At 36.7% G+C, this 13869-nt stretch overlaps 1 protein-coding gene across 1 annotated transcript; it reads left to right on the top strand.

Annotated features, from left to right (window-relative positions):
- The first annotated feature begins 7338 nt into the window (after positions 1-7338).
- Positions 7339-12623, top strand: LOC121746814 (protein CLT1, chloroplastic-like). The gene is made up of 10 exons (XM_042140749.1): positions 7339-7880; positions 9412-9557; positions 10091-10128; positions 10479-10594; positions 11076-11172; positions 11263-11298; positions 11525-11575; positions 11656-11779; positions 11923-12048; positions 12163-12623. The coding sequence occupies exons 1-10, from the start codon at positions 7465-7467 to the stop codon at positions 12324-12326; spliced, it is 1314 nt and encodes a 437-aa protein (XP_041996683.1). The 5' UTR covers positions 7339-7464; the 3' UTR covers positions 12327-12623.
- The last annotated feature ends 1246 nt before the right edge of the window (positions 12624-13869 follow it).

The following is a 13869-nucleotide window of genomic DNA, read 5'->3' as shown; positions in this document are numbered from 1 at the left end:
TTTTAACCGTGACTCTATAGAATGATTATTACCTACACTTTTATTATTTTATTTGAGTGTCAATTAAGGTGAATTATTTACTGTATGAGTTTCCAGAGTGGAGTTTTGATGAGGAATAATATTGCTTTATTGGAGTTAATGCTGCTCTCTATTTCATAATTTGAAATTAAAATTGTGTTACTCAAATAATAATGAAATACAAAATAGATTTGCTCGTAATAGAGTGTTTAAAATTACTAGATCGGGAAAATCTAAAGATATACTGTAAAATACTAGAGTGTTGATTGTAGTTAGGCCATCCACAACGCTGTTTCCTCATCGTTCCTTAACTACTATTTGTGGGCCCCACTGTATTTTTTTACTCCATTCCTTAACTAAGGAACGGAACCTGCAACCCTCCGTTTCTTATCCGTTCCTTAAATTAATATTCATTCAATTTCATTTTTTTTATTTCCAACCCAATTCAATTAAAACAAACACACTTCATTAAATAAAATAAACTTACAACATAAAATTCGTAAAAAAACATAATTTAATAATTTCCTAAAAAATAAAAGTACACAATTTAATAATTTCATCCGCCAAAGTATTCGCGATGTGGACAAATAGCGGTTTCCCCATGCGGAAACGGCGACGGAAGTAGGTGAAGGGGTTGGCAGCGGAAGCGTGCGTTATTTACCGATCATATAAACTTGATCTATTTAGCAGATTATTTAGACAAATTCTATTCGCGTAATTATCACATGTACCATGCTCATAACTTGAATTAAATTATGCTTTAGCACATAAAATCCCTAAAGCATGCTTACTACGGAATTAGCCAATTTACCTCGTAGATTCAATCAAGAATCGATGATGGCTTGCTCCGTCTCCACGTGAAGATCTTCAATACAAGACCTCAGATCTTCTGACTGGTGTCCCGGACTATACGCTGATATTTGTGTGGGCAAATCTCACCAACGTACTAGGACTCGAATAATGGAAGACAGAAACTGCTCACGGAGGGAGCACAAATTTTGAGCTCTCTCTTTCTAGAGGGGGACGAAAATTTTGTATATTGAAAAGTGTATCTTCTGTCTCCTTTATTCTCCTATTTATATAAGTCACATATTGGGCCCAGTCAGGGATCTAAAGAAGAATTTGGAACATGCCTCACCCAATTAGCTTTTTACTAATTAAATTGAACCCACAATTTAATATAAGCTTATATTGGAATATTACGAGCAGCTACTACAAAAGTAATATTGCACTGCCTTCCAAATCCGAAATTACAAGTATTCCGGGTTTCCTTTAATTGCATTCGATTTATTTCTCGCGCTTAAGATAGAAATATCCATTAATTAATTAATGTCTGCTATAGACTTAATTAATTAACATATTTCGAATTCCAAGAGTGGACTTAGCAAGAAACTCTTATTTATTATTCATAGAGTAATCAAACTCCAACTAGCTAGGTTTCGAATAATAAAACCTCGTTTCGAGCTCCTCTTGTGGATGTTATCAAACGAGACTCTTCTCGCGCACGTTTCAACATAATAGCAATCCTAGCACCGCTTTATAATGATCACCACTACCCAATATATCTGGATCGTTGGGTTACGAAAAACCCGCACCTTTGGTAAGTCAAAGTAGTGGATACTCAATGTCGTGTGCTCAATGCTAACGTACATTGATTAAGAAATTAATTATCAAGACCTCGTCTTTCAGTAGATAGCATAAAGACTCATCTTGCTGTTAGATCCATTCAGTGTTATACCACACCAACGTCATCTTATTTCAATAAGGCTTAGAAATAATCGGACTGACATTGCAACCTTTCGCGATAGGTAGTCTAGCCCTATCTAGGTTGTGAAATTCTTATTTTTCTTTTTTTAGAACTGACCGTGTTACCTTAAATTGGACGACGCCCACAACCGGTCTACTAAAACAAAGACTTAGACTTTGTTACGTTTGCTTATACATTTAAATATGCAATAATCAACCATTAAATGTAAAACATAATAACATTATGACAAAAATAATCTGTTGCATTTATTGAAAAATAACCATTAGAGTTTTACAGTATGCAATCACTCGAAAGGTGATTTCTAGTATACAAAACCCTAACAATCTCCTACTTATACTCAAAACAGCTTTCGAGTATACAAAATGGTAGTGCACACGTCTAAATTTCTCCCACTTATACTGAAAGCGAGTTGAGGTCTTGAATGAGTCGAACTCCCATCCCTTCAACGTGGCATTTGAACGGTTTCACCGCCAAAGCCTTTGTAAAAGGATATGCCAGGTTGTTCTCTGACGCAATCTTGACCACTTTTATGTCTCCTCTCTGCACTATATCTCTAATGATATGATTCTTCCGCTCTATGTGTTTGCTCGCTTTGTGAACTCTTGGTTCTTTCGAGTTTGCCACAACACCATAATTGTCACAATAAATGGTGATGCTCTTTGGCAGATTCGAAACCACACCTAAATCCATAAGGAAGTTCTTGAACCATACCGCCTCTTTTGCAGCCTCCGAAGCGGCCACATACTCGGCTTCCATGGTCGAGTCCGCGATGCATTTCTGCTTCACACTCTTCCAAATTACGGCTCCACATCCTAAGGTGAACACATATCCTGAAGTAGATTTTCTCGAGTCCTGATCAACTTGAAAGTCTGAGTCAGTATATCCCAAAGGACAGAGCTCGGCTGCATTGTAAACTAGAGCATAGTCCTTAGTCCGTTTAAGGTACTTGAGTATGTTCTTTACGGCAGTCCAATGTCCTTGGCCTAGATTCGACTGATATCTTGCCACCATGCCAACAGCAAAACAAATATCAGGTCTAGTACAAAGCATAGCATACATGAGACTTCCAACTGCCGAAGCATATGAAATCCTTCTCATTTCCTGTATCTTAGACTACGTTTTAGGGCACATCTCTTGAGATAAATGGATGCCATGTCTAAAAGGTAAGAAACCTTTCTTGGCATCCTGCATGCTAAAACGACTAAGTACTGTTTCGATGTAAGATTCTTGAGATAAACACAACATCTTCTTCTCTCGATTCCGAAGGACCTTGATCCCGAGGATGTGTCCCGCGTCTCCCATATCCTTCATCTCGAACTGGTTCGACAACCATGTTCGAACTGATGACAACATCTTTTTGTTGTTTCCAATTAGAAGAATGTCATCTACATATAAAACTAAGAACACTACATTCCCCTTATCAACTTTCTTATACACACAGCTTTCACTTGGGCACTTTTCGAATCCAAACTTGCAAACAGTTTGATCGAAACATTGGTTCCACGATCTAGATGCTTGCTTGAGGCCATAAATGGCCATCTTAAGCTTCCAAACCATGTGTTCTTTGCCCTTTATGGCATATCCTTCGGGTTGTTCCATGTAGATGGTCTCCTCAAGACTGCCGTTGAGAAAAGCAGTCTTAACGTCCATCTGTCATACATCCCAATCCATATAAGCTGCAATAGACAACAGTATCCGAATCAATTTAAGCTGCAATAGACAACAGTATCCGGATCGATTTGATGGTAAATTGTCTAAAATGTGACTTGCAGAAAGCAAGGCATGTCCCCAAAACGAAATAGGCAAACATGCATAACTCATCATCGATCGAACCATGTTTAATAAGGTCCTGTTCCTTCTTTCAGCCACGCCGTTCTGCTAGGGCGTGCCCGGCGCAGTCAGTTGGGATTCAATTCCCACTTCCGATAAGTAGTCCAAAAATTCGGCACTGAGGTATTCGCCTCCACGATCAGATCGTAGGCATTTGATATTCTTCCCATGATACTTTTCCACAAGAGTCTTAAAGTCTTTAAACTTGTCAAAAGACTCTGACTTGTGACGCATCAAGTAGACATATCCAATTTTCGAGAAGTCATCAATAAAAGTGATGAAGTATCGAAAACCACCTCTTGCCTCAGTAGACATTGGTCCACATACATCGGAATGAACGAGCTCAAGTACTTCCTTGGCCCTATTGCCCTTAGCCTTAAAAGGCCTCTTGGTCATCTTGCCTTCTAAGCATGACTCACACTTATGAAAAGGTTCCTCCTCTAGACCTTTGATAAGATCTTGTTGAACAAGAGAATGGATCCTCCTTTCATTGGCATGACCAAGTCTAAGGTGCCACAAGTACGTTTCGTTCATTGAACTTGAAGGTTCCTTTCGTTTTTTTGAAATTTTCGATGTTGTATTGAGTTCTGATTTGCGATTATTAAACTGTGTGGAAGTGATTGTATACAGATTGTTTTCCATGATACCACGGCAGATATAAGAACCATCTTTCTTAATAACGCAGTTGTCATTAAAAGAAATCGAATATCCATCGTAAACCAATTTAGAAACTGAAATTAAATTTCTTCTAAAAGAAGGTATCAACAAAACATTCTTCAAAATAAAAAATCTATCACTACTAAAACGCAAATAAATGTCTCCCAGCTGGACTTCGATCTCACGATCATGTAGCCGTCTTGTCACCTGCATTAAGTCAGGATCAAAACAAATATGATCAGTGGCTCATGTGTCAATAACCCAAGTGCAAATTGATGTCGAAGTCAAACAAGACTCGACAACTAGAGCCTGGTGCATACCTGTAGCCTTGCCCCGTTTAGGACAGTCTAACTTCCAATGCCCCTTCTCTCCACACTTGAAACACTTCCCCGTGAGCTTCTTGTTAGCCCTCTTCTTCTTCTTTCCCTTAGCTATCTTGGCTGGTCCTGAGTTCGGTGCCTGCCTTTTTCCTTTGCTAGGCTTTAAGCCAGAGAAACGAGGCGCCGAAATCATCATGGCTGCCTTAGCCTGGACCATAAGGTCCTCTGCCGACTGAAGTTCAGTCAACAGCTCTGCCAAGGTGTAATTCCTTTTGTTCATCTCGAAGTTGAGCTTGAACTTTTGGAAGCTAGGGGGAAGACTTTGAAGGATGATAGTCACCTGGGACTCGGGATCGATCGTCCCTCCCAAGACCTCAATTTGGTTGAGGTGGCCCATCATCTCGAGGACGTGGTCGCTCACAGACGAGCCTTCCTTCATTGTCTTCGACATGATACTCCGAAAGGCTTGAGACTTAGCCGTTCGATTCTGAGTACCAAAAAGATTCTTGAGATTATGCATAATCTCGGCGGCAGTTTCTATAGCAGAATGTTGATGCTTGAGTACTGATGACATAGATGCCAAGATGTAGCACTTAGCCATCTCATTCGCCTTATGCCACCGTCTGTGTGCATCTCTGACTCCTGCCGCAGCGTTAGCCGGCGGTAATGGAGGTCGCGGGGTGGTGAGCACAAAGATGTACTCATTTGCTGTGAGAACGATGTCCAAATTTTGTTTCCATTCTATGTAATTTTGGCCCTCGAGTTTATTTTCTTTGAGAATTGCAGAAAGAGGATTGAACGACATATTGACGATTTGATTTGCACTGCAAAACAGAGTATTTTACTATTGTCATAAACTTATGTAAGAAGTTTGATTAGATTAACCATAAAACTTTTCAAAATCTTACAACTGTAAAATTAAAATTTTGTACCCTCCAGAGGAAGTCAATACGCATTAAAATCTTACAATTTTACTGGTCACAACACCGACGAATAGTCCAGAGACCACAGAGTGGCATGGCCGCCTAATGTTGTCTAAGCAAGACCATCTCTTTAGCATTACAGAGTCTCATTTATACAACACACTCCCATAACAATGCTCATGTGCTGCTAACAAGATCAAGCTATCTCATAAATCCTGTGTGAACTTCTGAATCTCGCAGTTTCTTAGGATTATTGCCCCCACAGAGCAGGCGGCGATAATATTGGAAACTACATTCTAGTTCATACTATTTATATTTGAGAAGTCCGCCCTCATGAACTTGCTATTTTCTTAGGATTATTGTCCCCACATAGCAGGTGGCGATAATATTAGAAAAAGGCTTCATAAATTGCAGACCAATTGATGGAGACCATATACAAACGTTGAGTTCGTAATTATAGCTTAGATATTTTGGGTTATGGTTTTTCTTTAATTATCCTTAGCCTTAGGGTAGAGAGGCTTTCATTAAATTCTGTTGGTATTTAATTTGCTGGATAATTAAATCTTTTATTAATTGGTATCTTCCTTTAGGAAATTATTGTTCTAGAATATAATTTTTATCCATGTCTACTATAAGATATGTTTAAAATAAATAAATTATTTAATTCTTAATAAGACATGAAAAATTAAATTCAAATTAATTCCGTGTTCAAGATTAGGAAGAGATATTTCATTATTTAATGTATTCTTACATATCTATCCTTTTTAGGATCTTAGATATATAAATATTAGGAAACTATTAAATTATTCTTATCCATATCATCTAGAAATCAAAATAATATTATTTATTTCCATAGATATAGAAAATAATAAAAATATTCCTTAAATCTAGACAAATATTAGGAAACTATTAAATTATTCTCATCTATATCATCTAGGAATAAAATAATATTATTTATTTCCATAGATATAGATAATAATAAAAATATTCCTAAAATCTAGATAAGATGGCCGACACTTTGTCGGAGATGAATATTACATGGCAGATGAGCCAGCTGATGGAGTTGACATCGAGGGATACATCAAAGATGTCGGACGAGGAGATCAAGTTGCACCGTGAGATGATCGCCTACCTTTGCGCCCAAATGAAGAAGTAGTAGTCGTGGCCCGAGTTTCTTGTATTTCAAATTTGCTTCGTCTAGTAATGTAATGTTAATTTCTAATGAACAATGCATTTTCCCGGTTTCAATTGTTCAACGAATTGCGTTTATGAGTTAAATAGGTTGGAGTTGTGAATAGTGTCATTTATTAGTTGCGGCCCTGGCCGCAACTTGCAGGGTTACAGCAGTTGGGGCCTGGGCCGTAACTGTAGAGGAATGATGACGTGAAGGGGACTTGAGACTGGAAATGTGGACGGGTCAATGATGCCCTTCAAACCAGTAAGAAATCAAATATTATTAAATTTTTAAAGACAGAGTGAGTACGTAGTCGAATATGAACTTGGTACTGTCAGGTTGTGATGTGCACATAAAAATTTCTAATTGATCAATTTAAGAAAAAAGAAACTATGGCCAGTATTTGACATACCAAATTAACGTGGAGAAGTCTAACGACTATCATTGCCTTCTCCTATTCATAAAAGTAGTCCTATCTTTTTATTTCTATTTATCTATTAAAATTAATTTCATTATTTTCAATTTATTATCCATATGCTCTCTCTCTCTTTCTTTAATATTTTATCCATGTTTTTCTTTTCTGTCCTTTATATTAATCATTTAATAATTGGTTTGTTCAGATAAATTAAATCCCTAGAGAATCCAGAATGCTGAAGTGACGTTCACACCCACGTAGAATCAAAAATCAAATTTGTCTTCTTTATCTCTCTCTTTTTTCCGCATAAAAAGGCACACAGCAATGTCAATTGCATCAATTCACAATTTCACAAAAATATGTCAGCATGTTGCCGCTGTCTGCACCCCCCTCGCCACATTCCAATGCGCATTTCCTCCACCAGCCTCTTGCAACTCAATCAACATCGCAAATTCCGGCCAAGGAGACGCGCAGGCGCAGGCGCAGTTGAGGTCGTGCTCAGGTCGAGGCGCCTCGTCATCGAATCGGCAGCGGCGGGAGGAGGAGGAGACAAAGAGGATGAGCTGAGGAAGAAGGGCAATCCACCGCCTCAGTGCTGCGCGCTCGATCGAGACGCCGTGGAGGCTAACTCCGGAGGCACTGATCGGAGGACGGAGGTGGTGATTGCGACGGTCGCCACGGTGGTCCTCGGTGTCGCGAATCGCGTGCTTTACAAACTCGCATTAGTTCCTCTCAAGCATTACCCCTTCTTTCTCGCTCAGCTCGCCACTTTCGGGTAACTCTGCGATTCTTCCTTTTTTAAAATAAATAAACAAATGATTAATGTTTAAATTCCAAACAAGTTTTCATTTACGAAATTGATCGTTGAGTCCGCATTCAATTTCAGTTCCGTTCAAAATTAAATGCTATCAGAATTCGTATACTTGTTTTTTTTGCAGAATCTGATTTCTAATTTTAAAATGTAGTGTTTCAATTACTAACAGATAGATTGGAATATTGTTGCACTGGAAACTGGAAATGAATAACAAAATAAATAGCGTGAGAATAAGGAAAGAAATTTTGGCGATGGAACGCGGGAGAAGTGACAAACGAAACCGCGGTCGCCGCCGGCGAAATTGAAGGTCGAAAAAATTGAGAACACGTGTGGGGGTATATTTGTCTTTTTGCCACTCCCGAGATTTGGAATCAAGCGTAAAAAGAAGATATTGTTGGTTGAACGCGAGGACGGAGTGTGCCGACTGTCGAGTGCTATGAATGATTAGTCCCACCACCAAGAGAGGGAGAGGTGGTGGGCGTGCCCGATGTCTTTTCATAATTGGATTAAATTAATGAGAGTCGCAATGATTAGGCGTATGGACATGTGGTTTATCAGTGTTCTAGGTAGCTGTTCTATATCATTTACAGCGCGATCCAAGAATCCTTCAATTCTTATGTTAGTAATACTAAAAGGTATGAGTATTTCATTTCTTGTTTAGGGTATAAAGTTAAGGTCTTTCTGCTTTAGCAAAAGGCTAAGGCTGGGTTTGGTGCACTTTTATATGAAAAGGACACGAGAGTTTGCCTATATGAGGATGGTGCTAAATGGGGTCCCCTTTGAAGCAGGACCGTTGGTGGTGAGTCGGATTTGGAGTTGTGTAACCCCACATAGGACAGCTACATAGATTCCCTTTGCATTTTCTCTTCTCCATGTGCTTCATATTTTCTTAATTGTCAGCCCCTATATTTCTATGGCATGTGGTGCTTGAAAAGGATGCTTGCTCTTTCCATTCTCCGAATTTCATGCCTCTCCCCATCAAAGTAACTTGAATGTCACAATCTAACTAGTTAGAATAATTTTAGTTACGGCATTCTATGCTTTGGTTGATTTGTCCACATACCACTTGTTAAGAAAGGCATATAAGCTACCCATCTAATTGGCCTAGAAAAATTCTATTCCTATAATAGTAGGATTATAATTAGTGGCGGACTACCCATGCTGACAAGAGATAAGATTTTTGCTTGAAGAACTAATGCACATTTTACTTTTTTTTGACTAATGCTATATACCAGAGGCTTTTGTTGTTTTAAGCATTTCATTCTGATATGGAATTTACTGGATACAATTGTATTTTGCTGATTAGCGAAATGACTTTTGCGTGTGGGAAAATTTATTTACTGTTGGCTTTATAGAGACAGGATACCTGTACAGAATCTGGATAAATGCTAGAATTTACTCATGGTTCCTCTTTCCTTCTACTGATATTTGTCACACTTTTGGCTAATGTAAATCGTAGTTTTACTAATTGTGATCCTTTCACATGTTCCAGGTATGTAATTGTATACTTCTCAATCTTGTATCTCCGGTATCAAGCTGGCAAGGTTACTGATGAAATGCTATCGTTGCCGAAATCTCCATTAATTGTTATTGGCCTGTTAGAGGCTCTAGCAGCAGCATCTGGGATGGCTTCAGGAGGTAATTCATTTATAAGGATTTGAGGCATCCCATATCCTTATTCTGGCAGTTATTGTGATGTAGTGATCCTTTCAATGGTTTAAAGTCCATCTTTTGGTAGCGTAATGCAGTTTTGTTTGTCTGTTGCCAGCTTTATACCTTGAAGTAATCTGGCTTACCCCATTGCATCGATCTCTGCTGCCTATAGGCCTCAGAATATGCATAATAGGGAGTTTAAACTCATCATGTTTTCTCACAACCACCATATGGATAATATGAAAATGGGTTAGCATGAAAACTGATTGCTTGCCTTGAGCAATTTGCGCTTTATATTCAACTGTTTCAATCATATGCTTAGTTTATCAGGCGAATAGTTTTCTTCTTTTCTTTTAAAATTGTAATTGATGGATGAAAATCTTCCTATTGTTTGCTCGTATAAAAAATTTCACTTTAGATTTTGGTAGTAGTTTCAAGTTTTTCTTACTTAACAGCAACTAGCAAGTAAATTTGTCCCTGATTCAGTGCATACTAATGGCTTTTCCTTATTGAAACAGCTGTTCTTCCTGGGGCAGCGATTCCCATACTGTCACAGGTAACTCTAAACTGATTATTCATTTTTCTGTTAGCATTGTAAATAGGTTGCGGTGAGAACTAAAACAACTGATGTAGTTAATGTTCTGTACTCCAAGGATTATAGGAGTAATATTAATGAAAGTGTCTTTGCTTTCATACTAATATTCTCTAAGTATAAGTCCTGATATACTTCATATTCTTATCTTATAGTACTAGCCACAGTGATTTTGCTCTTATTAATAGCCGAATCTCGAGTTAAGTCCTGGTGCTTGCTTGAGGTGGGGGAAGGGAGTGTTGAGATTTGTTTGACACAACTTTCAGGGCAATGTCGAATGGCATGTTAATTTTGTTTATCTGTAATCTTTGCAGAGTTTTCTTGTCTGGCAACTTGGGCTTTCGTATATATTTCTTAGAAGGAAATATAGATTCAACCAGTTGTTCGGTTGCTTTCTGGTAGCAGCTGGAGTAGTAGTAACTGTTGCAAGGTAATAATTTTTTTTTATCAGACTACAGATAGTATATATGACTTACAAATGTAGCCAAGTAATCTCTGAAAGCTCTTGGAGACTTCATCACAAATGTTAGAAGCCCATAATCCAGACTGTTAAATACCCTCTGAAGTATTTAAATAAAGTACAAAAAGGTACTACTTATCAACATGTGTAATACATGTTAGATAGTATATATATAGAGCTTATATTAATATTTGGTAAGAATTAGTTTGTGATGGAAGTCTTCCCAACGCCTTGCAAGAGGAAGGCTTTTGCTTGTTTCTTGCATTGTTCTTTCAGTTATTTATCAAGTAGTTTCCGATTCGTGCGTAATCTCTTTGTTATTTCATTAAACGTGTGTTGTGTGTGAATCAACCCTTTTTCCCTCCATATCACACGTGGAATTAGTAACAACCGTCTGACTATTGATTTCTACACATCATCGATTATATTTTGTCACTATTTGCATTTGCAGCGGATCAGGTCCTGGATCACTCACGACAAGTGGGTTATTTTGGAGTAGTTTAATGATTATTTCATTCTTCTTACAAGCTGCTGATACAGTCTTGAAGGTAATTTAGCTTTCCTTTTGGACAATAAGCTTGTCCTATTTTAATGTTCTATGTAACTTCTCTTACTCAAGATATTCATTTTTTTTGCAGGAAATAGTATTTCTGGATGCTGCCAAAAGATTAAAGGTACACATGTCAGTGTGTTCTCCTAATACAAATTTGTAAATAACAAGACAACGATATAGGTTTATTCAGTAGTTTGCTGGACTTCCAAGTTCATATAAATCAGAAAAAGTGACCAGTTAACATGCTCTTCAATTAAGAAGCATTCAAAAAATCTGTTATCTGATTTTACTTGATTCAAATATTCAATTGAATGATACCTATCTTACATTTGTTGCCCGGATGGCAGGGAGGTTCGATGGATCTATTTGTTGTAAACTCTTATGGATCTGCTTACCAGGTCAACTTTAAGTGTTATAGAGTTAGAACACATGTACTTTAATTTTACGACAAGCCTGACACTCTCAAGCGCATGAACAGGCTATTTTTATCTGCCTCCTCCTCCCGTTCTTGTCAAACCTATGGGGCATTCCGTTTAGTCAACTGCCAAGTTATCTTAAAGATGGTGCTGCCTGCTTTTTGAATACCGGTACCATGTTAAATCGTAAGTCATGGTCTTCTCATGATTAATTCTTCAAGGTTTATTATGCCTGAGCCATACCTATGTGCGCTTGCTTGTGTGAATTGGTATATTTTGTTTTGGCGGTCAAGTTTTACTCTTAAACATTTAACTTCTTCCGATCACAGGATGTAACGGTGCACCTTTACTCCCGCTGCTGTTTGTCATTGTCAACATGGGTTTCAACATATCCTTGTTGCATCTGCTCAAGATCTCCTCTGCTGTGGTATCTTGTCTCGCGTCAACAGTCTCAGGTTGGTTGATTATTCGAACTCTTTACTTTTATGGATAACTTGTGCTACAATAGTCCTTGAAACTGGTTTTCTTTCTTTTGATGGCATCTTATACTCTGCAATTTGTGTTGTTAGTGCCAATATCGGTATATATGTTTACATTGCCGCTTCCATATCTTGGGGTCGCCTCCTCCCTTCCCCCGGGCTTTGTAAAGGGCGCTATAGTCCTTGTCGTGGGTCTACTAGTTTATCTCTGGAGACCTGCACCAAATTCGTCGAGCAGTCCTTCTGTGAACTAGGAAATAAGCAAAAGATGCCTGCACATATACATACTAGCGCAGCATTGATTTGATCGAGAGCGAGGAGACTAGGTGGTGCATCAGCGACGAGAACCGCATATGGTGGCTTTGCTAATTAAGTCATTTTGGTGGTGCTAACTGCCGATGGCGATTCATGCAAATACCATGACTCGTAAGAGTATTGGCACGAGGGAGCTGGTTGGTATAATTTGTGATTTATGTTGTATACAAATTTTGAATGTTCTGTAATTTATAATTATATGCGTAGTGAAAAAGATATGAATTATGACCTGATAAGATATTTCATAGCTTCATTGACAATTTCTTTTCAAATCAAAATACTCCATCCGTCCTGTCCTCAAAAAAATAGACTGGTTTTACGCGTTTCTAAAATTAGACCAAGTTTAAATACTATAGAAAATTTTAAATAATTAATAATGCTATACATCATTTATAATAGAGTGAACTACATAAATGATATATGATATTTCATTTTCGCACATAAATGGTACATGATCTTTATTTTATATCGTTTTTGGTACCCCATGACAGAAATAACCTTGGGTATCAAACATGTGACAAAAATATAATATTATATGATTCATAATTTAAATAATTATACTATAATTATTTATTAATTACTAGTTTTTATATTATAACAATAATATTATTATAATAAATAAATATAATTATATTTAAGTATTTTTTAATGATATTAAAAAATAAATTATTAATTTATAACATTAAAATAATAATATTAATATTGATTAATAATAATAGTATAAAGAGTGAGGAGAATGAAAGAAGTTATTATAATATCACTTTTGGTACTAGTTTTGTTTATGACCAAAATGTCCTCTATGACACAAATGGAAAAATGCATTTGTTTAAAGGGCATTTTTGGGTGAAAATCTTATTAGGTACTAAAAATCTGATTAATAGGTACCAAAAATGATATAAAATAAAGATCATGTACTATTTATGTGCGAAAGTGAAAGATCAGGTACCATTTATGTAGTTCACTCTTTATAATATGGATCTCATAATCTACTAACACTTATTCTACTATCTTTTCTTTCTTTCTTTTTCTTTTTTTTTTTACTTTTTTCCTTTTTTCTCTTACTTTAACAATTACAAATTAAAACCCAATGTTTTAAAATCGGACCGGTGGGTGAATCGGCGAAACTACCGGTTCATGGTTCAACCGGTCCAACCAGGTGAACCACTGGTCGAACCTTTTTACTGTTACAAATTATATATATAATATATAAAATATATTGAATTTAATGAATGATAAAATAAACTCTATATATAACAAAATACATTAAATATATAAATATAAAAAATATTGAAAATTAGTAAATAATAAAATCTACTTAACTTTTTATCAATAAATATACAAATTACAAGTTATTGTGGATAAAAAATTTAATATTTTAGATATAAAAATAGATAATTCATATTAATTCAAAAAATTTATATGGAAAAATATATAAATAAACGTGAATTATTAGTTAGTTTTGATAAAAATATACTATATAGT

Source organism: Salvia splendens, chromosome 9 (genome assembly GCF_004379255.2).
Source record: "Salvia splendens isolate huo1 chromosome 9, SspV2, whole genome shotgun sequence".
Lineage (NCBI taxonomy): Eukaryota > Viridiplantae > Streptophyta > Magnoliopsida > Lamiales > Lamiaceae > Salvia > Salvia splendens.
Note: the sequence above shows the minus strand (reverse complement) of the source record. Positions and strands in the feature narration are given on the sequence as shown.